The sequence below is a fragment of the Nothobranchius furzeri genome, chromosome 5 (assembly GCF_043380555.1).
Source record: "Nothobranchius furzeri strain GRZ-AD chromosome 5, NfurGRZ-RIMD1, whole genome shotgun sequence".
In the NCBI taxonomy this organism is placed as follows: Eukaryota; Metazoa; Chordata; class Actinopteri; order Cyprinodontiformes; family Nothobranchiidae; genus Nothobranchius; species Nothobranchius furzeri.
Window position 1 is genome coordinate 32,862,111 of NC_091745.1, and position 26,092 is coordinate 32,888,202.

Below are 26,092 nucleotides of genomic sequence, written 5' to 3' on the forward strand. Positions count from 1 at the left end.
ATTTCATAATTCTGTTTCATATCCACTGTGATACACCAACATTTTAGAATGGTACAGCCTTAAAAATTAAAATCAACCCTTTCAATACTTACAATCAAATATTTGTTTCAAGATTAACCCTCCCACTGTCTTTACGAGTGACCCCGCGAGGAAAGTTGACCATTGAGCAGGGTGGATGGTTTAGACCTTGGGTCCACGTGGCAGGGGTGAGGTGGTGCTCACTCCTCACCCCTGCCACGTGGACCCAAGGGATAAACCATCAACCCTGCTAAATGGTCAACTTTCCTCACGGGGTCACCCATAAAGACAGCGGGAGGGTTAAAGTGTTATTGTATACTTATTTGAGATAATCATGAAGGATTTTTAAAATGAATTAATTCAATGTAAAGTGGACACCCTAGCAATCTATACAGACCAAAGCAGAAGCAAATGGCCTGTATTTGTATGTGCCTTCTTAGGGTTCTACTACCCCCAAAGTGCTTTACAACACAATCAGTCATCCATTCACACGCTGGTAGGGATGAGCTACTATGTAGCCACAGTTGCCCCGGGATCAAACCTGCAACCTTCCGATTACTGGACATCCCGCTCCAACTCCTGAGCTACTGCTGCCCCCAGAGGATTTTGCACTGCAGGTCGGTCAAGTCATGTTCCACTGGAACCTCAGCAGACTCGAACGGTCTTGTGTCTTACCAATCACAGCGCTGTAATGATTTGGTGGGCCAATTACAGTGCTCTATCAGTTTGAAGGGCGGGACGTTGCTGCGACAAAGCATAATGGCAGCAGCTTGTTTGAATTGGCTTTGCCATCAACTTTGGACTATGAAGACTTGGGATTTTTTAGTCAAGAGCAGATAGAGGTAGAAGAATAATAAGAAGAAAATATTATTTCTATAGCTCCTCTCAAGATAAAAATCACAAGGCGCTTCACAAAAACAAAAAATATAAAAAATTTTAAAAATAAAAAAGCATTTAGAAAAAGTTTAAAAATATATTTAAAATGAGCAAAAATAATTATCGCAATTGCGATTTAAAAGAAAAAAATGTTAGAAAGAGAGAGAGTGAATAGGAAAGAGGGAAATCAGTGGATCCTGAGGAAGGTGGAATAGGTTGGGAGAGCAGAATAAAGAGAGAGTGGTGAAGAAGGTCATACAAAAGCAAGCTTGAACAGGTGAGTCTTCAGCTGCTTTTTGAAGGAGACCACTGAATCCACTGATCTCAGACTCAGGGGGAGAGAGTTCCAGAGTCTGGGGCCACAGCAGCAAATGATCTGTGACCTTTGACCTTTAGCCTGGTGCTGCACAACCAGTAGGCTTTGATCACTGGACCTCAGGGACCTGCTGGGGGTGTAGGGACTGAGAAGATCCCCAGTGTAAGATGGTGCTTGTCCATGTAAGGCCCTATAGACCAGAACCAGGATCTTGAGATGAACCCTGAAGTTGACTGGCAGCCAGTGAAGCTGGAGGAGAAGCGGGGTGATGTGGGTGTGTTTGGAGGACTTGGTCAGAAGCCGAGCACAGGCATTCTGAACCACCTGTAGATGGTTCAGGAAGGTTCTGATCAGACACGTGAAAAGAGAGTTACAGTAGTCTAAGCGTGAGGAGATGAAGGTGTGGAGAACTGTCTCAAGTTCAGAGCGGGACAGAATGGGACTCAGCTTAGCAATGTTCCTGAGATGGAAGAAGGAAGAGCGAACAAGAGAACTGAGGGTGAGAGCTGGGTCAAAGGTCACGCCAAGATTCCTGACAGAAGGTTTGGTGTGAGAAGCAAGCTGACCAAGAGAGTCTCTGGCTTTGGGAACCAGCTTGTCTGGGGCACAGATGAGGATCTCAGTCTTACCTTGATTCAGCTGTAGAAAGCTCCCAGCCCTCCAGGTTTTGATAGAGTCTAAGCAGGTGTGTAACAGCTGCAGCTTAGACATCTCATGGGGCTTAAAGGAGATGTACAGTTGGATGTCATCTGCATAAAGATGGTAGGAAATTCCTGTGAAGGAGCTCAGGATGCGCTGAAGAGGAAGCAGATAGAGGAGGAAGAGTAGAGGCCACAGAAAAGGAGCGCTCAGAAAGATACGAGGAGAACCACTCCAGAGCAGATCCTGATAGGCCTACCCAGTCTCTCAGCCTCTCCAGTAGCAGGTGATGGTCAACAGTGTCAAAGGCTGCAGTCAGGTCCAGCAGGACCAGAACAGAACAGTCCCCTGCATCACTGTGAGTCAGAAGAACATTAGAGACCCTAAGAAGAGCTGTTTCAGTAGAATGAGCTCTACGAAAACCTGACTGGAAGCTATCATAGATGTTATGTTCATCAAGAGCAGCTGTGAGTTGTTTAGCCACAAACTTGTCCAAGATCTTGGAGATGAACGGAAGTTTGGAGATGGGTCGGAAGATGCTATGGAGAGAGGGGTCGAGACTTGGTTTTTTAAGAAGCGGGTGGATTACAGCGTTCTTAAAGTAAGCAAGGACCTGACCAGAAACCAGAGAAGCATTAATTATAGAGAGCACGCTGGGACCGATGGACTGAAAAGCACTTTTAAACAAAGATGAGGGTAAGATGTCGAGGGGGCATGCAGAGGTCTTCATAGAGTTAACTAGTTTGGTTAACTCAGGCAAAGAAACAGGAGCAAAGCTGTCTAGGATGATGGGCCTGGTTGGAGTCGGGAGAGGCGGCGATAAGGCTGAAGGAGAGATGCTAGATCTAACCTTATTGACTTTGTCCACAAAGAAAGACAGAAAGTTCTCACAGTCTGCAACAGAGTGGATGGAGGCTGTAGGAGAGGCAGGAGACACGATGCTGCTGATGGTGTTAAACAGCACCTTGGGGTTCCCTTTGCTCTGGGACACCAGGTTGGAGAAATAGGAAACCCTTGCGTCTCTGACTGCAGAGTTAAAGGATGTCAGAACGTCCTTTAGGTGCAGCAGATGGATGTGGAGATGGGTTTTCTTCCAAAAACGCTCAATTTTTCTGCAAGGTACTTAAATCCTTTATTTAGAAAAAGATGTATTTGCATCTTCTTTGACAGTGTATGGAGGACAGCCCCATTGACTGACATCTGTGGCAATGAGTATGTTGTTTCTGATGCAGAGACTGTCTGAAAGACTAGATTCCGCACCACAAATGAGCTCTGTCATGGTCTGCGTCTGCCCCCTCCTTCATGTGTCTCCTGATGTTTCTCCATCTTCTCTAGTTTCCCTTCTGTGTCTCATAGCGCCCTCATGTGTCCTTTGTCTGTGTCTCAATATTGTGTCTTCTGTTTGTAGGTCTTTTTATCATTCCCTCAGGTCCGGTGTTCATTTAGTTATCCTCTGTCCCTCCAGTTGCAGCTCCAGCCTCTTGTTCCCCAGCCCAGTATAGGTGTGTGTGAGTTATTTATGTCTGTGTGTGTGTGTGTTAGTCCTTCCTGCAGCCTTTTAGTTTGGATTTGTAGTTTTAGGTTTATCTGTCCTCCTTTGGTTCTGTTTCCCCATTTAGGTAATTATTGTCACCTGCCTTCCCTCCAGTCCTCACTCCACACACCTGCTTCCTGTTCCCTTAATTACTCCTCCCTGTTATTTAAGCCCTGTCTTGTCTTTGTCTTGTGCCGGTCCATTGTGATATTATTCTGTCAGTCTCGTCTAGCTTTTGTAATTTCTAGTGTTTTTGGATCTCCAGATCTTTATCTGGAGTTTTTGGCTTTTGGCTTCCTGCCCCTTGGACTTATTTTTGTTTTGTCCTACAAATAAAAGGATTTTTTCTTTATATTCAACTCCTGCCTCGTGTCATTCTGGGTTGCTGCATATTTGGGTCCTAAACATCCCCGAAATGTGACAAGCTCTGTCTATGTGTCGTGGCCAGACTATATAGTGACATATATAGAATGGCATGCCAGGTTAAAAATATTGGTTTTTCTCTCTAATACCTGTCTGAATATTGTTTTATCCCTATACAGTGATCCCTCACTACTTCGCGGTTCGTTTATCGCGGAATCACGACTTCGCAGATTTTTTCTTTGGAGCCTTATTTAAGGGAAATTCACCGATTTGTGGTATTTTTCACCGATTCGCAGCATTTTTCTATGCGAAATATCAAGAAATTCCTGTTTTTTTTTTTCATCCATTTCATCATAAAATGCACTTTTTGTAATAAAACTATTAAAAAAAACAAGTAAAAAAATTTTTCTTGAGTTTTACCTACAAAAAGAGAATGTGATCATACGATAATTCAATATAGTAATGTACTGTATATATGGTGTCCCTACTTCGCGGATTTTCACCTATCGCGGCCAGGTCTGGAACGCATCTACGGCGATAAACGAGGGATCACTGTAATTTAGAACTGCAGACGTTTGCTGCTCGTTATGATAAAAATGAATATGGAGTTGTTGGCAGCATTCCACTCTGGATCTTTGGATCAGTTTGTGCAGAATCAAACTCCTTTTCTCCAAATGGAGTTCATTCAACAGTAGGTGAGATTTTAAATGTTCAGAACTTTTCTAATGAAACGCACTTACACAAATCTTTGTGTCTCAATCATGTTTGCATGGTTCTGTGTGAGCTCACCTGCAGACAATAATGAAGAACTTGATGAGGAGAAGCGGGTGTGGGATGTTGCTTTTGTTCTCTGTGGAGGTGGAGAGGTGGAGAGAACTGTGCCTCAGCTGAGTGCTGAAGGACACTAGGACCTCCCTAGGGAGGAGAGGCACCTCAAAGCTGCCTTCTTCCAGCCTGGAAGGAAGACAAGAGAAGAGGGGGGGTGGAGTGAATCCAGGGAAGTAACCCACAGGCTTTGGTGAATGCAAATCACCAACTCTGCAGCTGGCACAAAATATATCACGGTTAGTGTCTACCTCCAAGGTTCCAGGGATTGCACATCAATGAACCTCTCAAATGGTGCCACAAATGACTCAAGCCACTGCTGCAGGTACTTTACATCTTTCTGCAGGAAGAAAAAAAATATGAGGCTACAGAATTTTCCCACCACACCTTTAGGCAAATGATCCAAATGAGTATATTGTACATTTTCTAGCCAAAGATTGTATGTTTAATCATCAGAGTTGTGCATTTAAAAGTTGAGTTTAGGTTTGACTCTTTAGGCAGAATGTTGTAATGAAATGCAATGAAAAGACCGGAACGCATCTTTCCTTTTTTACAAAAGAGAAATGCATTTTGTGTTTTGGGACCTGATCTGCAGAGCACCAGTAACTAGTCATCAAGGCAGACACCACATTGTCTTAAAGATACATGACCTTCTGTATTACTGGTCCTTTTAGGGCCATGTGAAGGAAGGATGTTTATATGTGATTGTTATCGAGGCTTCAATCAGTCTCTGCAGTGCAACATATCCTGTCAGTCTTCCCTTCACATAGCTTCTTGATCTCAAACAACTCTGGTCGCAAGACAATTTTGAACTTTCACTTATTACACTCTTCTCTACATCTGAGGAAAAGCTAGGAGATGTTTAATGGGTCACAATGATTCAGAGACATCAATCCATAGACATGTTCTCGGACAGACGAAAACTGCCTGAATACTGAGGCACACGTTTGTCACAAAAATAAATAAATAAAGTTGGTGAGAAGGAAGATGTGAGTGGTTTCAGACAGAATTACTAACTATACACAAATAACACACGGACCACAACACACAGCGCAACAAATCGTTAGGTGTTTCTCCATAAACCAGCTGGTAAGTAATTTCTGCATCTTCACAGTGATCTAGCATGCATGATGGGGCTACCCATTTACCAAGAACCAATCTGAAAAAGAATAAAGCTCGCCTTTCTAATAGAGCAAAAATAAATAAATAAAACACCTTACCAACTGGCGCTGATTTAGGTGCCAGTCCATCTCTCACTGTATGAGTCTGAGAGGAGTTTTGGATTTTAATGAACCAGACTCACTCCTGACCAACAACAGTGTTCAAACCAATTGCCTCTTGCCTCCAAACATGAAGGGAGCAACCAGGAAATTACATATTACTGTGCAAGAGGCGCATTTCCTTGTCAAACCTCTTCCTCTTCTGCTAGCTGTGAGTGAGAAGGGAAGCCTCTGTAAAAACTCCATTTAGCTACAAAGAAATGTTGCAACTTTTATACTATTCTAAATACAATACATCAAAGGCAAGCTGCAGGACAAAAGGGGGATCTTTCCCTTTCTGGTAACATGATAAATGAAGTTTACACATCAATTCAATTCTGTTTATTTATATAGCGCCAAATCACGACAAGAGTCGTCTCAAGGCACTTCACATAATAAACATTCCAATACAGGTCAGTTCAGTAAGCCAATCAGTAAAATGTTTCCTATATAAGGAACCCAGCAGGTCGCATCGAGTCACTGACTAGTGTCAGTGACTATACAGCAATCCTCATACTAAGCAAGCAAGCTTGCAGCGACAGTGGAGAGGAAAACTCCCTTTTAACAGGAAGAAACCTCCAGAGAATCCTGGCTCAGTATAAGCAGCCATCCTCCACGACTCACTGGGGATGGAGAAGACAGAGCAGACACACACACACACACACACACACACACACACACACACACACACACACACACACACACACACACACACACACACACACACACACACACAAACACACACACACACACACACACACACACACACACACACCCTAAGGCTGAACGATTTTAGGAAAAGACTGAACTACGATTTTTCTAGGAGAAATAGCAATTTCGATTTGATTCACAATTTTCTTCAAATCGGGGTTTAACACATTATTCACAATGTAATCATATAAATCATACCATAAAATCATTAAAAGCTATTAATTTTCTCCCATTGTTATTGTAGAAATGATTACATATTAATTATGACCAATAAGATGTGATTTCCCATATAAGTATGAAATATCAATCTGATTGATCTTTGAATGTTTAATCAGAAGATTCTAGGGTTCTTTGCTTCTTCAGGGACCATAAACACACTTCGTATTAATTCAGACAGAGTCAGTATATAGTTCATAAAATGAATTTAATTCTTTTTCCTAAACAAATAATTTATCCATGGCAAGATATGTGGTGTGGTGGATGTGAGGGGTTGTGATGGAAGCTAGATGTTGTAGCAACCGTTCTTTATATCTGAGAGAAATTTTGAACTCTGAGTGCAAAAGAATTAGTTGTTTGGTTCTAAACTAGAGAGTTGTTTATTAAAAACATCATCAGACGCAATCTGTCATGCCAAGTCTACACACCCTTGGTGTGGAGGTTCTCGTTCGATCCGGGGGGGTCGATGGTCACTGCCGGTGGAGTGAACTCTGATTTCAGGAACCCGTAGATAGTTCCGATAGGACCCCTCCAGTCTGAGATACCTCCAGGTGAAGGCTGAAAGCTGGAATGCTTATTTGCGTCTAAGGCTGATGTTTGATTGGCTCTTAGAAGAGCCGGTTGTCTGGTATCAGCTGCAGGGTTGCAGAGAGGCTTGGACAGGAGGTCAAAGGAGAAGATGGATTCAAAAATGCTTCTTTCCTGATTGGCCGAATCGGGGTTCAGCTGGAAACTGAATTAACGCTTCTACTGCAGTTGTGTTGGCGCCGACACAAAACGGCATCCATACTTTGAACTACCGTAACTCTTCAACCGTTTATGCAATCAACGTAATTCCAACGGATTCTGAAAGCTCAGCCTCTACGCTTTCCAGTGGTATATGACACATTACAGTAATGTTACGCAAGTCCCTGCCCAAGAACCAGGAAATGATCACACTTCCTCGAGGAGCAGAGGAATTGTTTTCGACGCATATTTTCAACTTCTGTCCCTTCTACTGATATAAATAATAAATATTTTCGGTAAATATCTGACTTTATGTTTGTATATAGTAATTTTAGGATATACTGAGTCATTTTTAACATTGCTTTGCCGTGTTTGTTTTCGTTTTACCACCCGTAGTTCGTTTTTTTTTTCAGCTGTGTTTTTCAGAGGCTTGTTATTATTTTGTTAGATTCGTTTTTCTAAATAATGAAAGAAATCTTCTAGAAAGAGGAAATTTCCCTCAAGTTTGTTGATGAGGAGCAAGATGTGCCTACATCGTTTTTCCATCACAAATGCAGTAAGTTTCTCTGCACTAAATATTTTCCACTAAACACGTTCCAGTTTTTGTTGTCCAGTTTTTCTGCTAATACTATTACTATACTATTATACTACTACTGCTACTTCCAGGAAAACAAAACCTCCATGTACTGTCATGATCTGTGCTGAACTACCATCTCTGTTTGAGTGTTTGTTTACAGGTGGGTGTATCTGGAGAGCTCAGCTGTACCAAATCAGCTCATCAGCGGTCAGGGGATTTAAGGAGCAGCAGGACACCTCACCAGTGCCAGATGATACTCAGTCTTGGGTAGTTTCGAGCCTTCGTCCTGATCTTTATAAAAGAAACTAGAATTTGTTTGTCTGCCCGCTCCTGCCCTTCAGGCAGTAACTTGCTCTGCCCTCCTGATTCCTCCAGGTTCCAGTCATCTTCTCATATTCGTTTCTGCACTCTCACTGGAACCATCACCAACATCCCAGTTCTGCCGTTTGTCCCTGACCGCCAGCTCTCCGCCACTCACCGGTACACCTGCAGCTCCTCGGTCTCCCAGTTCAGCCAGGTCTGGCAAACCCTCCCAGAAAGACCCGGATCATCCAGGAAACCGTAAGCCTTTAACTTTTCTCATAATCATCATCTCACGTTGTTCCAGACTCTGACCTCTCTTCCTCTCTCAGACCCCACGGATCCTTCCCTGTCCATCGGAAGCTACTACAACCGCAACATACAAAATAGATTATTTTTTACCTTCCAACTCTTTGTGGTGATTCTTCATGTCGTGGGTTAAGAAATTGCCCTCAAACATGACAGAATCATCTGGCCAAACTCCTGACCCCACTGTTGAATCACTTCTGTCCGTCATATCCACAGCTCTTGCCCAGCATGACCATTCCATTCAAACTCTCCTCGAATATCAAGCCGGCACTAACCAATGTTTGTTTCAGTTAGATGCCAGGCTAAAGGAACTAAATGATAAACTGTCTGCTCCGGCTGCTTCGGTTTCTCAACCACCACCTCAATTACCTCCGGTTCAGCCTGGTCCGTCAACACAGTGGCACTTCCGGGTCGCAGACTCGCCTCCTCCAGATACCTTCTCCGGTGAGTCCGGTAAAATACGATGCTTTCTCCTTCAATGCATGTTAGCTTTTGAAAGAACTCCAGAATCATTTATCAGTGACCCTGCTAAGATCTCTTACATTGTTGGTCTGCTCTGAGGCCGTGCCTTACAATGGGCAGGGGCTAAGAGTCGGGAGCCTGGTTTCCTTAGAGGAACCCTAGACAATTTCCTTGTAGATTTTAATAGGACTTTTGGTCGGACAGAAACACCCTCAGAGATAGCCAGAATCATTTGGAACATGAAACAAGACAAACAAACAGTTTCGGACTTTGCAGTTGATTTTAGAACTTTGGCAATAACCTCTAGTATGGACGAGGAGTCATTAAAGGAAGCTTTTGCTCAGGCCCTCAGGGATAAGATCCAAGACCAACTAGCTCTGTGTCCTGAACCTGGAACTCTGGAAGATCTAATAACATTAGCCATTCGCATAGAAAAGAGACTCAAGACCCGTCCCTGGTTCGCTCTGCCCAATTCCCATTCCTACCAAACCGCTCGTTTCACTCCTCCTCCAGCTCTGCCACCAGCAGTTGCCGCTGCTCCAGTTCCTCCTGATGTTCCCATGCAGTTAGGTCGAGCCAGTCTGACCTCAGAGGAAAGACAACGCCGTATCTCCTCCCAACTATGTTTGTACTGTGGTCAATCTGGTCATTTTCTGCCTAACTGTCCAAAACGCCCAAAACAAAGAGCCCACCAGTAAGTCCGGGAGTTCTGGTGGGTAGCAATGCCAACAAAGAGACCTCCCGGTGCATATTAACCTGCTCTGTTTTTTAACCAGTTGCATTTTTCCACTAAGGCCCTGCTTGACTCTGGTTGTGAGAGGAACCTCCTAGATCAGTCTGTGGTCACTTGACTGAGAATTCCCACTACACCTCTCCTCACTCCAGTTCAGGTTTTGTCATTGGATGGTAACGCACTAACCATCACCCACCGAACTGGACCTGTGAAATTGCAAGTATCCGGTAACCATCAAGAGGTCATTTCGTTTTTTGTTTTTCCCTCTCCTCAGTTCCCAGTCGTTTGGGTCACGAATGGCTTATAACGCACAACTCCCACATCGATTGGAGGTCTGGTCAGGTAGCTGTTTGGAGTCCGTACTGCTCGTCCCACTGCTTGTTGTCCGCTAGCCTTCCTGTCCAGGTTCCTGCTACCAGTTCTCCACCCATTCCGGATCTTTCTTCGGTGCCACCCGAATACCACGACCTGTAATCAGTTTTCAGCAAGGATCGAGCTGCATCCTTGCCTCCTCATCGTCCGTACGAATGCTGTATCGATCTGCTCCCAGGTGCCACATTCCCATCCAGCAGGTTGTACAGTCTAACCAAAACTGAACACGAATGCATGACCACTTCCTCCACGTCTCCCTTGGGCGCTGGTTTCTTCTTTGTTTCAAAGAAAGATGGTTCCATGTGTTCTATGGGCTTAAATAAGGGCCATAATGTTTGTGTAGTTAAAAGAAAAATTTGAAATCGAAAATATGTAAACTGAAAGCAAAAGTCACATTTTTAGACTGAACTTTGAAAAAGAAAGACTTGGATTTTAAATAAAATCAAACGTTTGGAATATTTGTAAGAACTGAAACCCCAATGGTATTTTTATTTAGAATTTTTCTGAGTAAACTTTACTAAAGAATTTTCAGTAATTTTTTTAAATTATTATTTTTTTTAAATCCATTCAGTCTCAGATTACATTTTTTCACATTCAGATCTTTTTAATTAATGTACAAAAAATTTTCTTCAGGTTCAGATTTTTCTTTCAGCTTCAGATTTTTTTTTCACTTTCGGATCTGTATTTTTCAGTTACAGACCTTTGGCCCTGTTTTGGCCTGGTGGGCGTGGCTACACAGAGAGGGGCGGGGAATCATGAGTGACAGCAGGCCGCTGGAGGCTGAAGACGGTCCATTTTTCATGTTGCCTTCAGGAAACCTGGGAATAAACATACTTTATCAAACACCTGCACTGTATTACTTGATAATGGTTAGATGACATGCCGTGCATAATTGCTTAAACTCAGTTACTAAAGCTCTTTCAATCAGTAATGTGTACAAATTACGCTGTGACTGGTCAATTATGAGAAGTTTTCCCAACCACTACGTGAGAAGTGGTCATTTCCCATGCTCTCAAAGTAGCGTGCGTGGGTGCTGCTGTTGTGCCTCAGGGAACGATGGCATCGTTTTCCAACAACACTGCTGGCGCGAACAATCAGGTGAGTGTTTAAGTTTGGAAAAGTTACACTGCAGTCTGTGAATACTAAGAATTTACGAAGTGGCTATTGTTACGGTTAAATGTAAGATTCATCTTTCGGCTATTCTATTTTGTGGTCACCCCCCCATCAAGGTCAAACTGTTTAGTCCTGACTAAAGGAAACTTATTGAGTCAAGAGCCAAACAGAAGAGATGAACATAAAAAGGCTAAAACCACCAGGTGCCCGATTCAAAAACAAACAATAACTCAATATTAAGAATATATGAACATAATATATAATAAATATTCTAAATAGCAACAATATTTCACACATAACAAACTAAACTGTTTTTAATTTCTTCCAGGGTGGTGCTCCCCCCTATCTGGCCACACTCCTGAACAGACACTCCCCATCACGCGCTCTGCGCTCCTCTGACCAAGGCCTGCTCGTTGTTCCTCGTTCTAGGTGTCGTACTCGCGGGGACCGGGCTTTCTCAGTCCTAGCACCGTCACTATGGGACCAGTTGCCACCCTCAGTTAGGCTGTCCCCATCTCTGCCAGTCTTCAAGAGTTGCCTAAAAACCCACCTCCTTCGCTTGGCGTTCCCTAAACGTGTTTGAATTTGTCCCTCTTTTATGTTGATTTTATCTCACAGTTTTCATTGGTTCACTCTATCCATTGTTTTACACATTTGTCTTACTAGAATGTTTCACCTTTTTTGTAATCTGTAATTTGAATTGCTTTTATTTTCTAATTTATTCACTATATTTAACTTTGTACTGTTCCATGTTCAGCGCCTTGGGCTTCCTGACAGGGTTGCGGAAGGCGCTTTATAAATAAAGCTTTGATTGATTGATTTGATTAAAGATCATCACTACAGCATTGCACTTAGAACAGAAAACACAAACTTAAATTAAAACCTAACCTTGATGCAAAGTCATCAATATTGTCATCATATGAAATCTGCTCCCCTACTGAGTGATTGATACTATTCGGAGCCAGGTTAGTGAGCCGCCCCTGAAACATAGGTGACCTCAGGTATGACTTGATCAAGTTTTGAAAAGCTCCTCTCAGCTTGAGCCACAGTGACTGGCAGAGCAGTCCAAAAGTTGGGGTAGATCTCCAATAGATCTTTATCATGATCCATAATATTTTAGAATTGCCTCTGAAATTGTAATTTAAACTGACATAAAAAAAACTGTAGACTACCAAAAATGCCAACTTTTACAGAACAAATCATGTAAAAAATAATCAGTGCAGCCATCTGCAATAAATAAACAGGATAGTTAATGGTGACTGGGGAGTTTTCTTCTGCTTGTAGAGTTGTTTTATTTATTATCATGTGAACATGATCAACATGTGTTTGTTGTTGTTCAGGCAGGCCACAGGCTGCAGCGAGCATTTCACAAATCCTAGTTTGAATCAGTAAAAAACGATTCAAGGAATTTTTTTGAACCATTTGAATATTTGTTTCAATATTTCAGCCCTATTAGCTCTGTTAGCAATTAGCTAACCGAATTTAACCGTTAAAATCCCAGTTAACTGGTTAAAAAATGTAAAACATGCATCATGAGAGCATACATACCTTTATCTTTCTCCTCTTTTTTTCTTTTTATTCCTGAATCGGGCACCTGGTGGTTTTAGCCTTTTTATGTTCATCTCTTTTGTTTGGCTCTTGACTCAGTAAGTTTCCTTTAGTCAGGACTAAACAATTCGACCTTGATGGGGGGGGGGGGGGGGGGGGGTGACCACAATATCGTTTTGTTTTCATTTTTTTATTTGGCCATTTCACACAATTCAGAAAAACCTGAAAGAATGATAGGCCTGTGTTTATGATATTATGAATGAAATGTGCGTTAAATGGAAGAACATCAAGATGTGATTGACTTTAGCCATGTTAATACAGTTGATTCAGCCCCTACCCGCTCATTTCATTTGGGAAGACCCTGAGGTGAATTCCCCCGCCGCACCCCTCCCCTTCCTGTTCTTCATACACACACGGTGCACCTGAACCCTCTCAGTCAGCAGGAGCGCCTGCAGCTGCAGGGGGCGCCAACTTGCTGTTTCCAATCCAGACTCTGTGATATGACAGAAGAATAGAAAACCTCGGTGCGGCACAGATTTCTTTCTTTTTTATTTTTTTACTCAGCGCTTGTGTGTCCCTTTTGTGTCATGAAAAAATGCCGCCACGGGCAACTGCCCTGTCTGCCCGTGCCTAAAACCGCTACTGATTTCACCAAAAAAATTAAATAAAAAAATAGAATAGCCGAAAGATGAATCTTACATTTAACCGTAACAATAGCCACTTCGTAAATTCTTAGTATTCACAGACTGCAGTGTAACTTTTCCAAACTTAAACACTCACCTGATTGTTCGCGCCAGCAGTGTTGTTGGAAAACGATGCCATCGTTCCCTGAGGCACAACAGCAGCACCCACGCACGCTACTTTGAGAGCATGGGAAATGACCACTTCTCACGTAGTGGTTGGGAAAACTTCTCATAATTGACCAGTCACAGCGTAATTTGTACACATTACTGATTGAAAGAGCTTTGGTAACTGAGTTTAAGCAGTTATGCACGACATGTTATCTAACCATTATCAAGTAATACAGTGCAGGTGTTTGATAAATTATGTTTATTCCCAGGTTTCCTGAAGGCAACATGAAAAATGGACCGTCTTCAGCCTCCAGCGGCCTGCTGTCACTCATGATTCCCCGCCCCTCTCTGTGTAGCCACGCCCACCAGGCCAAAACAGGGCCAAAGGTCTGTAACTGAAAAATACAGATCCGAAAGTGAAAAAAAAAATCTGAACCTGAAGAACATTTTTTGTACATTAATTAAAAAGATCTGAATGTGAAAAAATGTAATCTGAGACTGAATGGATTTAAAAAAATAATAATAATTTAAATAAAATTACTGAAAATTCTTTAGTAAAGTTTACTCAGAAAAATTCTAAAAAAATACCATTGGGGTTTCAGTTCTTACAAATATTCCAAACGTTTGATTTTATTTAAAATCCAAGTCTTTCTTTTTCAAAGTTCACTCAAAAAATATGACTTTTGCTTTCAGTTTACATATTTTCGATTTCAAATTTTTCTTTTAACTACACAAACATTATGGCCCTTATTTAAGCCCATAGCGTCCTTGTATCGACTATCGAGGTTTAAATAAAATCACTGTCAAAAATAAATACCCTCTGCCTTTACTTTCATCTACCTTTGACCCCGTACAGAACGCAACCGTCTTCACCAAACTGGATCTCCGCAATGCTTATCATCTCGTCAGAATCAGGGAGGGTGACGAGTGGAAAACAGCCTTCAAAACACCTCTGGGCCACTACGAGTACCTCTTCATGCCTTTTGGCCTGACCAATGCTCCTGCAGTTTTCCAGTCCCTGGTAAACTCCATTCTCACTGACTATATCAACAAGTTTGTCTCTGTATACCTCAACGACATTTTGATCTTTTCCAGTAATCTCTCAGAACACAGTCAACATGTCCGTGCTGTCCTACAACGCTTCCGGGAGAGCCGCCTTTTTGTTAAAGCTGAAAAGTGTGAGTTTCACGTTGCCCCTGTGAAATTTCTTGGATTTGTACTGGAAAAGTGATGGCTGATAACAGATCCTGAAAAGGTAGAGGCTGTCCGTGACTGGCCAACCCCCACAACCCGCAAACAGCTACAACGTTTTCTCGGGTTTGCTCATTTTTATCGGCGGTTTATTCGTGGCTACAGTCAGGTGGCTTCTCCCTTGACACAGTTAACTTCTGTTAAAAAAAAGCTTTTGTGTGGTCGGCTAAAGCCTGGTTTATGCTTCTCCATCAGCTCCGCAAGGGACAGACACGCACAGATTGACGGAAGCCTTTTGCTCTTTTACTTCTCCGTCTCGTGGGGAGTGTTGCAAAGCAATTGCCCTGCAGGACAACAGAGGGTGTAGCGCTGTTCTGTGGTATCCTGTCATGTATCGGTCCAAGATTGTGTGTTTATATTGTGTTTTTTGTGTATATGAGACTTTTAACACGGACATATTTCTCTCATTCTCCCACCGCTTCATGCGCTCCCCACCTCTAAACCCACGTTTCCTGTAATTTCCACAAATAAAACGCTTGCTGCGCATCTTTTCACTCCTCCAGTCACGGGAGGATGAAACGTTCATATTTTTAGAGTTTTTTCACGAGGTATTCTTCAAGCTTCTCCGTGTCTGCCGCTAGTTAAACACAGCTCTCTTTGCAATGGTGGCGCTGTAAACAACAGCGGCGTCCTGACCAATCACAAGCTTGCGTAATCCGTCTCGCTCGACGGATGTTTAAAAAAGTGGGCTCGACTGCGCACGTACTTGCGTGCCTGCCGGAGCCCTACGCAAGGACGGATAATGGCGTTGCGTGTCTCCGCACTGATGCAGACGGAGAAGCATAAATCAGCCTTAACGCTGAGAGGGTTTTTCAGGAGTTAAAGACTCTTTTCACTCAAGCCCCTGTTTTGGTTCGCCCTGATCCGTCCATTCAGTTTACCATGGGAGTTGATGCTTCAGATTCTGGTGTGGGTGCAGTCTTATCCCAAATGTCGCCTTCGGATAACCTACTTCACCCCTGTGCGTTCTTCTCATAGAAACTCTCCCAGGCAGAGCAAAACTACGATGTGGGAGACCGAGAGCTGCTAGCCATCAAATTGGCTCTGGAGGAGTGGCGACATTGGCTAGAAGGTTCCGAACATCCCATCATAATCTGGACAGACCATAAAAATCTTGCCTACCTGAAGGAGGCCAAAAGGTTAAATCCCAGACAGTCCCGGTGGTCCCTGTTCTTTAATCACTTCAATTTTATCATCTCTTACACCCCTGGAACCAAGAAGGCCAAACCAGATGCTCTATCTTGCCAGTACGCCTCAGACAGAGATCTTGAACCTGCCACTATTCTTCCTCCATCCTGTGTTGTAGGAGCTGTTTCCTGGGACATTACTAACAAGGTGCTGGACGCCCAACGCACAGACCCTGACCCAGGTAATGGTCCTGCCCATAAACTGTTTTTGCCTCAACCGGTACGAGGAGCCGTGATTCACTGGGCACACACCGCCAAGTTTTCCATTCACCCTGGAATTGGTCGCACTCTCGCCCTGATCCGCAGGTCTTTCTGGTGGCCCTCCATGTTTAAGGACACAAAGGAGTACATCAACGCCTGTCATGTCTGTGCCCAGAATAAAACCGCCAACCAACCCCCGGCAGGTCTTCTAAAACCTCTCCCCATTCCTTCTCGTCCATGGTCTCACATAGCAGTGGACTTCGTCACCGGCCTGCCCCTCTCCAAAGGATTTTCTGCCATCCTCACCATCATTGACAGGTTTTCTAAGGCCTGCCATCTTGTCCCGGTAAAATCCCTTCCATCCTCCACTGAGACTGCTAACCTCCTAATAAAACATGTTTTCAGACTTCATGGCATCCCGTTGGGAGATCTTGTCAGACCATGGTCCCCAATTCCTCTCCAGGGTCTGGAAGGAGTTTGCTACCTTATTGGGGGGCCCGTGTTTCCCTAAGTTCTGGCTACCACCCCCAAACTAATGGTCAGTGCGAGCAGCTCAATCAAGAGTTGGAGGCAATGCTCCGTTGTGTCTGCTCCTCTAACCCTACCAGCTGGAGTACCCAACTACCCTGGATCGAGTACGCGCACAACGCCCATGTTTCAACTGCAACCAGTAAGTCTCCGTTCGAAACCTCCCTTGGTTATCAACCTCCCCTGTCCCCTTTGGATCTCTCCACCTCTGTCACTATCCCTCAGTTTATCCACCAAGCTAGGAGAACCTGGATCCAAACCCAGACGACTCTTCAACGCACCATGGAACACAACCAACGGCTGGCAGATCGTCACCGCAGTCCCGCGCCCGTATACAGTCCGAGTCAACAGGTCTGGCTCTCTACCAGGGATATTGGTCTCAAAGGCACCAGTAAGAAACTTTCCCCTCATTTCATCGGTCCATACTCCATTCAGGAGGACCTCAGTCCCTGTTCAGTCCGCCTTGTCCTGCCCCCGTCTATGAAGATCCACCCTGTTTTTCATGTTTCCCTTCTGAAACCTGTCTCGTCCAGCCCGTTGTGTCCTGTCCCTGCTCCTCCTTCGCCAGTTCGTCTCACCGATGGTGGTCTGGGTTATCGTGTTCGGCGCCTTCTGGACGTCAGGCCCAGGGGCCGGGGGCGTCAGTTCTTGGTGGACTGGGAGGGCTACAGTCCGGAACATAGCCAGTGGGTTCCCAGCTCCTGGATTGCTGATCCCTCCCTTATCAGGGATTTTGACGCTGCTCGGGCTTCCTCTGCCTCCTCCTCCACCTCCTCTGCGCGGCCGCCGGGTGTCGGCCTTTGGGGGGGTGGGGGGTTTACTGTCATGATCTGTGCTGAACTACCATCACTGTTTGAGTGTTTGTTTACAGGTGGGTGTGTCTGGAGAGCTCAGCTGTACCAAATCAGCTCATCAGCGGTCAGGGGATTTAAGGAGCAGCAGGACACCTCACCAGTGCCAGATGATACTCAGTCTTGGGTAGTTTCTAGCCTTCGTCCTGATCTTTATAAAAGAAACTAGAATTTGTTTGTCTGCCCGCTCCTGCCCTTCAGGCAGTAACTTGCTCTGCCCTCCTGATTCCTCCAGGTTCCAGTCATCTTCTCATATTCGTTTCTGCACTCTCACTGGAACCATCACCAACATCCCAGTTCTGCCGTTTGTCCCTGACCGCCAGCTCTCCGCCACTCACCGGTACACCTGCAGCTCCTTGGTCTCCCAGTTCAGCCAGGTCTGGCAAACCCTTCCCAGAAAGACCCGGATCATCCAGGAAACCGTAAGCCTTTAACTTTTCTCATAATCATCATCTCACGTTGTTCCAGACTCTGACCTCTCTTGCTCTCTCAGACCCCACGGATCCTTCCCTGTCCATCGGAAGCTACTACAACCGCAACATACAAAATAAATTATTTTTTACCTTCCAACTCTTTGTGGTGATTCTTCATGTCGTGGGTTAAGAAATTGCCCTCAAACATGACAGAATCATCTGTGGTTGAGGATTCAGGTGTGAGTGAAGATGATTTCCCATCACAGCTGCAGTGAGTTTATCTACAGTTCAAATATATTTCTAGCTTTAGTTCTGTATTTTATTCAGTTTTCATTTTCTAGTTATTCACTGCTTGAATAAATGTTATATAATTTGATATATTTTTAATTTTAGAGATTCTTCTGATGAAGAGTCATCCACCAGCAACAGGCAACGTCAGAGACAAGATCTTGCTGGAGATGCTCCACATCTTCTGGACTCCTGGACAACAAAGTCAAACCCAGGTATCGTCATGCTATTTCAGATTTTTTATTCATGTACATTTGTATTTTCTATCCATAAATTTCTGAAGAAAAATCAAATCCGTTTTTTGTTTTTACTATTACATTATTGTTTTTGATGATTTCAAACAAAATAACTGCAAAATATTTACAGATATAGAAAGCTAAGCTTGTCCTGATAATGAGGTGAATGTTTTTGTTCAGATAGGACCTTTTTTGACAGATTTATCCAAAGATAAACATGGCCAGGCAGACTTGAACAATGGCAGTACTAAATGGTTAATAGGGAAGTAAATCCAATTTTATTAAACCACAATGTTATGATTTCTGACATATTCTTGCAAATCAGAATTTGACACGTTTCTGGGTATTTACCAACATCCCTCAGAAAGCCACGCCCTCCTTCAGATACAACATTCTTAATTCTGTGAATAAAGAATCTTTAAACACTATGTGAGGGGAACTTTAACCTTAATTTGTATCTTATTATCATGTGTATGAGTGCAGATAACGATTAACTTGGTAAATCAAACAGATACTGATCAAAAGATCTGCAATAGATCATTGTAAGAGCAGCATTCATTTCAGCTTCATTGATTTAAGCACATATTATTCAAACATTTCATTTAAACATCTTGTTCATTCATTACATATGATATTTAACTTATGAGTTGTAAAAGTTCCCTTTTTATTCAGAGTGAAGAATGTTGACGTCTGGCCTTCATGCAGAGAGTGTAGGACCTTGGGAGAGAATCTTTGTTTGAATGTTTTGTCTTCATGGAAGGTCAACACGTGCTGAACAGAACCTTCTGGTTCTGGAAAGCCAGATAGAAAGTGGATTTATGCTGTAGATGAAAGGTTATTATGTCGATCAATCTATAGGTGAAAATTGACCCTTTTGGACGTTACATTATCTTGTTTAATGTTTTTTTTTTATGTTCGTGTGAAGGAATTTGTGATTTTTATCTACAGGCAGATTTGAAAAAAGAACCATGTGACTACTGGACACGGACTCCCTCCTGAGCTACTGCTTCCTGAGGTGCTAAAGTCATTAAGTTGCTATTAGTGCAAAGTAACTTAGTCCAGGTTTGAAGAGTCTAAGTAATGAGGGATAGAGTGAACGAAAGTCCTTTTGCCCAGTTTGGTGCGAGCAAATGGAACACAAAGTGACAACTGATCGTTTGCATGCAGACTGTGAGAAGTTACGTTTCTCCGGGAGATTAAGTCACAGATGTAGTTGGGTAGTAATCCAAGCATGGTCTTATAAATTCAAGTGCACCAATGTCCCAACCTCCTGGTGGACAAAGAAGGCCATCCTACTCGGTAATACAATCCACAATGCTGGGTCAGTGGTCTAGAGTTAGTAATAAACCTCAGCGAGGCATGATGAACCACATCAATCTTACCAAGACACTGTACTGAGGCATTCATATATATATATATATATATATATATATATATATATATATATATATATATATTCTTCTTCTGGCTCTTGGAGAGTACAGACACTTTTTTTTTTCTCCTCTCCCTCCCTCCTCATCACAAGGCTCTTTGTTCTGTCTTTAGGTGCACGGCGCTTTCTGCATTTTTTCTGGAAACTGGAAATTATTAAAAATGGATCTGATCAGTTGGTCTCTCAATGCGATTGACACAATTTTTTCAACGATGAGAAGGGGAGAAGGGACTCCCGGATGCCCCTCTAGGAAGTCCAAAGATGATGGAAAGCCCAGTTCAGGCTATCAGAAACAGATAAAGCCAGACAGAAACCAGCAGAATTCCAGGAAGGACAAGACAAAAACCAGCAGTTGAAATTGGTGAAAGGCTCTGACCAGGCCAGCCAAGGTCCAAGCTACAGACAAAGGAAGGTCAGGTCAAGGTGTGAAGGATCCAGGCTGAACTTGGTCAAAGTTTGTGGATTGCTGTAGTTTGTGAGAGGTTTGGGATCAGCTACTCCACACAGCAAGGCTTTGTTCTATAGGAATGTGATCAAATGGGAACTCATGCTGCAGGTCTCAGTGGAAAGAAACTATTAACTATAAGATCAGACAAATACAAAAATGTAAAAAAAGGTCAGGGAATGACAAACGAAAAATAGACTGGTAGGGCTGCCATCTTAGACTATTGCAATGGTCTCCTAACTGGACAAGTGTGTGTGTGTGTGTGTGTGTGTGTGTGTGTGTGTGTGTGTGTGTGTGTGTGTGTGTGTGTGTGTGTGTGTGTTTCAAATGAATCCTTTTGAAGTTTTCTGACATAAGCACATCCAAAAGCTTTCAAGGTAATTCACAGCTCCTCTCAAGTTTCCACACCCTTAATTACATACAGTTACACAGAATAGGAAGTCAGTGTTTTTGTCTTGTTCTGGTTTTGTGCGTCTGGTATCCGCCCTTGAGGGGGGGTGTCTGTCATGTTCTGTGTCCCTTTGTTCCCCAGCTCCTCCAGTTCCCACTCCAGGTTCTCCTTTTGTGTTCTCTTAGCGCCCTCATGTGTCCTTTGTCTACATCTCTGTTGTGTGTCAAGTTGTAGCCCCAGCCTCTTGTTCCCCAGTTCATTGTTATGTGTGTATGTGTTTGTGTGAGTCCTTCCCTTAGTCTTTAGGTTTAGTTTTGTGTTTTATATAGTGTTAGGTTTATCTGCCCTCCTCTGGTTCTCTTCCCCATCCAGATAATTGTTGTCACCTGCCTTCCCTCCAGCCTCACTCCACACACCTGCTTCCTGTTTCCCTAATTGCTCCTCCCTGTCTATATAAGCCCTCCTTGTCTCCTTGTTCTTGACAGTCCATTGTTGGTGTTTGTAGTTCTGTCAGTCTCGTCTCTCTGTGTACAACCTGAGTTTTTGGATTTCCAGTTCTTGATTTGGTTTTTGGATTTTGGCTCCCAGCTTTAGATTTACTTTTTGTTCACCCTCCTTAATAAAAGGATTTTACTTTTAAACGTTCCTGCCTCGTGTCATCTGGGGTATCTGCATCTTGGGTCCTAACCTCCTCCTAACACGCAACGTGACAGAATGGACCGACCACCCCAGGACTCAGCAGAACCTCCAGCTTCACCAACATCCCGGGTTATGTACACCTATCATGGAGACCCAGACACCTGTTAGGATTTTATTAAGGACTGTGCTCTCCACCTGGACATAACAGCTTCTGAATTCAAGAAAATCTACTTCATGGTGCTTTGTCTGAGGGATGAACCTCTGGGGTGGGCAGCAGATCTTTTTGACATAGACTCACTTAAGACTGTGTCTTTCTGGGACTTTGCCAGATTGCTACTGCTCACCTTTGGCCGTGACCCTCCTCCACCAGTCACTCCTGCCACCTCCTCCTAAACTCCAGTCCGTTCCTGCCCCGGTCCAAACCATCAGAACCGGCTTCATCTCTTTCTCCCCTGAACCGGTTGGCGCCGTCTCAGCACCTCTGATGGGCCAAACCACCACACCCTCACCTGGTCCCGACAACGCTGCCTCTTCATCCCTGGTGGGTTGCTCCTCCTCATCCTCTGTTTCTGCCAGCTCCATCTCCACACCTCCGTTGACCCAAGACCCCCCATGTCGACGTTGACGCAGCCGCCGTCAGAGGTCTTCTGGGGTCAAAGCAGCACCAACAGTTCAGGTGTCTCCTGATCATGCGGTGGTCCCGGAGGAAGCATCACATCCTGCTTCGGCGGTGGTGCCGGAGGATGCACTGTCTCAGCGGTGGTCCCGGAGGACGCATCGCACCCTGTCTCGGCGGTGGTCCCGGAGGACGCATCGCACCCTGTCTCGGCAGTGGTCCTGGGGGACGCATCGCACCCTGTCTCGGCAGTGGTCCCGGGGGACGCATCGCACCCTGTCTCGGCGGTGGTCCCGGGGGACGCATCGCACCCTGTCTCAGCGGTGGTCCCGGAGGACGCACCGCATCCGGTCCAGCCCTTCCAAGAGGCTCCAGTCCAGCCCTTCCACGGGGCTCCGGTCCAGCCCTTCCACGGGGCTCCTGTCCAAGGGTCGACTCCTCCAGTCCAAGGGTCGACTCCTCCAGTCCAAGGGTCGACTCCTCCAGTCCAAGGGTCGACTCCTCTAGTCCAAGGGTCGACTCCTCCTGTTTCGAGCTCTGAGGAAGACATTCCCGTCTCAAGCTCTGAGGAAGACGTTCCCGTCTCGAGCTCTAAGGAAGACGTTCCCGTCTCGAGCTCTGAGGAAGACGTTCCCGTCTCGGGCTCTGAGGGAGACGTTCCCGTCTCGGGCTCTGAGGGAGACGTTCCCGTCTCGGGCTCTGAGGGAGACGTTCCCGTCTCGGGCTCTGAGGGAGACGTTCCCGTCTCGGGCTCTGAGGAAGACGTTCCCGTCTCGGGCTCTGAAGAAGACGTTCCCGTCTCGGGCTCTGAAGAAGACGTTCCCGTCTCGGGCTCTGAGGAAGACGTTCCCGTCTCGGGCTCTGAGGAAGACGTACCCGTCTTGGGCTCTGAAGTAGACGTACCCGTCTCGGGCTCTGAAGTAGACCTCACCCCGTCTCCGGCTCTGAAGTAGACGTCACTCCGTTTCCAGTCCCCTCAAGTGTTCCAGTCCCCTCAAGTGTTCCAGACCCCTCAAGTGTTCCTGTCTCAAGAGTCACAAATGTTCCTGTCTCAAGCCCCCGAGTCTCAAGTGTTCCTGTCTCAAGCCCCCGAGTCTCAAGTGTTCCAGTCCGCCAAGTCTCAAGTGTTCATGTCCCCCAAGTCTCAAGTGTTCCAGTTCCCCAAGTCTCAAGTGTTCCAGTTCCCCAAGTCTCAAGTGTTCCAGTTCCCCAAGTCTCAAGTATTCCAGTCCCCCAAGTCTCAAGTGTTCCAGTCTCAAGTCTCCCCGCAAGTGTTCCAGCCTCCCAAGTCTCAAGTCTCCCCACAATTTTCCAGCCTCCCAAGTCTCAAGTCTCCCCACAAGTCTTCCAGTCTCCCAAGTCTAAAGTCTCCCCACAAGTCTTCCAGTCTCCCAAGTCTAAGGTCTCCTAGTCAGGAGAGTTCCGGTCTCCCAGACGCAAGTGTTCCGGTCTCCCAAGTCTCAAGTGTTCCAGTCACAGTCTCCGTCTCCAGAGACCCTTCCTCGTCGTCCTCCTCCAAAACCCCCTATCCCCAGGGTTTCCTGGTCCCGCCTCCTGGTTCCCCATCGCCGACCTCCTAGGCTTGTCTGGTCCAGCCTCCTGGTACCCGTCGCCGGCCCCCTAGACTTCTCTGGTCCCGCCTCCTGGTTCCCCGTCGCCGGCCCCCAAGGATTCCCTGGTCCCGCCTCCTGGTCCCCCGTCGCCGGTTCCCGAGACTTGCCCGGTCCCGCCTCCTGGTTCCCCGTCGCCGGTCCCCGAGACTTGCCCGGTCCCGCCTCCTGGTTCCCCGTCGCCAGTCCCCGAGACTTGCCCGGTCCCGCCTCCTGGTTCCCCGTTGCCGGGCCCCGAGACTTGCCGGGTCCCGCCTCCTGGTTTCCCGAAGCCGGCCCCCGAGACTTGCCCGGTTCCGCCTCCTGGTTCCCCGTTGCCGGCCCCCCAGAGTCCCCTGGTCCCTCCTCGCCCGCCCTTGTGGTTTGTTTTTTGTCTGGTCCCTCCTCTCCCGCCCGGTGGTCTCTCGTGTCCTGTTTAGTCTTTGTCTTTTGTTTATGTTGTTGTCTTGTTCTGGTTTTGTGCGTCTGGTATCAGCCCTTGGGGGGGGGTACTGTCATTAGAGCCCTGCACGGGCCTAAAATCTGAGCCTGTGTCCGGCCCGGCCCGAGGGGGTGGAGCCCCAGCCCGACCCGGTCCGAAAAGATTTTCAGGATTCGGCGCAGCAGAGGTGTGAGATGCGCATGCGCTGACAGCCGATCACCGGACACAGCAGCGTTTGAAGCTGATGGCAGCTCGTTAGCAAACATCCACAAACAATTTAGATGCATTTTTCCCTAATTTAACTACTGACAACGAAAATATCATCTGGTAAGTATAACTCACTCAATCTGGAGGTAAGTGAAGGAAATTTAGAAAGTTTGTTAAATTATATTGACGAAGTTTTTGAGTTATTCGTTATGGGTCCGAAGAAATCAGCAGCTGAGGCTGAAACACCTGCTGGGACAAGAGGAGCCGTCCTCAGGACTCGCCTGAGGCCTCATCTCCCCGGAAGGACATATTAGAATTATTAGATTCTATTGATAAACAGCTTCTGGGATTTGAGGGGCGGCTTCATCTGCTCGAGGTTCTACACCAGGAGTTTCAGAACCTCCGAACATCTCTGGAGTTCAGCCAGGAGCAGGTTGAGCGGCTCGCTGCTGAGAACGCGTCTCTGCGGGAGTCCGTTTCTTCCCTTGAAGAGGGAATGACATGGATCGCCCAGGACAACAAGATTCTGAAGGAGACGGTTTTGGACCTTCAGGCCCGTAGCATGAGGGATAATCTGGTGTTCGCAGGCCTGCCGGAGCAGGCGGGAGGGGCGGAGGACTGCGAGCAAACAATAAAGAACTTTCTCCAGACAGAAATGACGATACCCGAAGAAAAGGTAAAAAACATCACCTTTCACCGGGTACATCACCTTGGAGCTAAAAGAGGGGACAGCAGAAGACCTCGTCCCATCGTGGCTAAATTTGAACATTTTAAGCAGAAGGATCTTGTTAAAAGTCACGGAAGAGAGCTCAAAGGGAAAGATTTCAGCGTCAATGATCAGTTCCCGAAGGAAATTCTGGATCGGCGCCGGGTCCTCTTTCCGCTGCGTAAAAAGTTTATCCAGGATGGGAAGAGAGCTGTCATCTCGGTGGATAAGCTTTATGGTGACAATAAGCTTTACAAGGAGCGAGGAGTGACTGACTGGCTGTATTAGCCCAACATCAGGTCAGACATTTACTATTCTTATCAGGATTCACTGGGTTTGATCACGTCAGGATTAAACAGCTGCTAATTCCGTATTGTTGATGATAAGATCACCTGTTCTTCACCACCTCACACCCCTATCACCTTTTCTTTTTAGTTCTTTATTCTTTTTTAACCTGTATCTGTATTTTCCCTTCCTTTTTACCTGCTTCTGCACCTTTACACCTGTACGGCACAACCACACAACTTTCCAACACTGCGTCAGACCCGACACACACACGCATGCGCGCGCACGCACACACACACACACACACACACACACACACACACACACACACACACACACACACACACACAGATATATTAAATTCACAGCACAATAAATATCATAATTTATGCGTCAAATAATACAACCACAAACACTGTTGGATCTTTATTATTATTATTATTATTGTTTGAATGCTGTTAAGCATTCAAACTATTGTTTTCCTGTTTCTCTTTATTGTTTGAATGCTGTTAAGCATTCAAACTATTGTTTTCCTGTTTTTCTTTATTGTTTGAATGCTGTTAAGCATTCAAACTATTGTTTTCCTGTTTTTCTTTATTGTTTGAATGCTGTTAAGCATTCAAACTATTGTTTTCCTGTTTCTCTTTATTGTTTGAATGCTGTTAAGCATTCAAACTATTGTTTTCCTGTTTTTCTT

General features: G+C 45.2%; 1 protein-coding gene across 1 annotated transcript in view; it reads right to left on the reverse strand.

Moving 5' to 3' along the window:
- Nucleotides 1-26,092, reverse strand: part of nbeal2 (neurobeachin-like 2) — a 458,076-nt gene that overhangs the window by 251,711 nt on the left and 180,273 nt on the right. Inside the window, exons 2-3 of the mRNA XM_070551909.1 lie at nt 4,823-4,911; nt 4,536-4,700 (exon numbers count right to left, since the gene is read on the reverse strand). Of these exons, the coding sequence (XP_070408010.1) occupies nt 4,536-4,700; nt 4,823-4,911 (254 nt within the window). The remainder of the gene's footprint in view (nt 1-4,535; nt 4,701-4,822; nt 4,912-26,092) is intronic.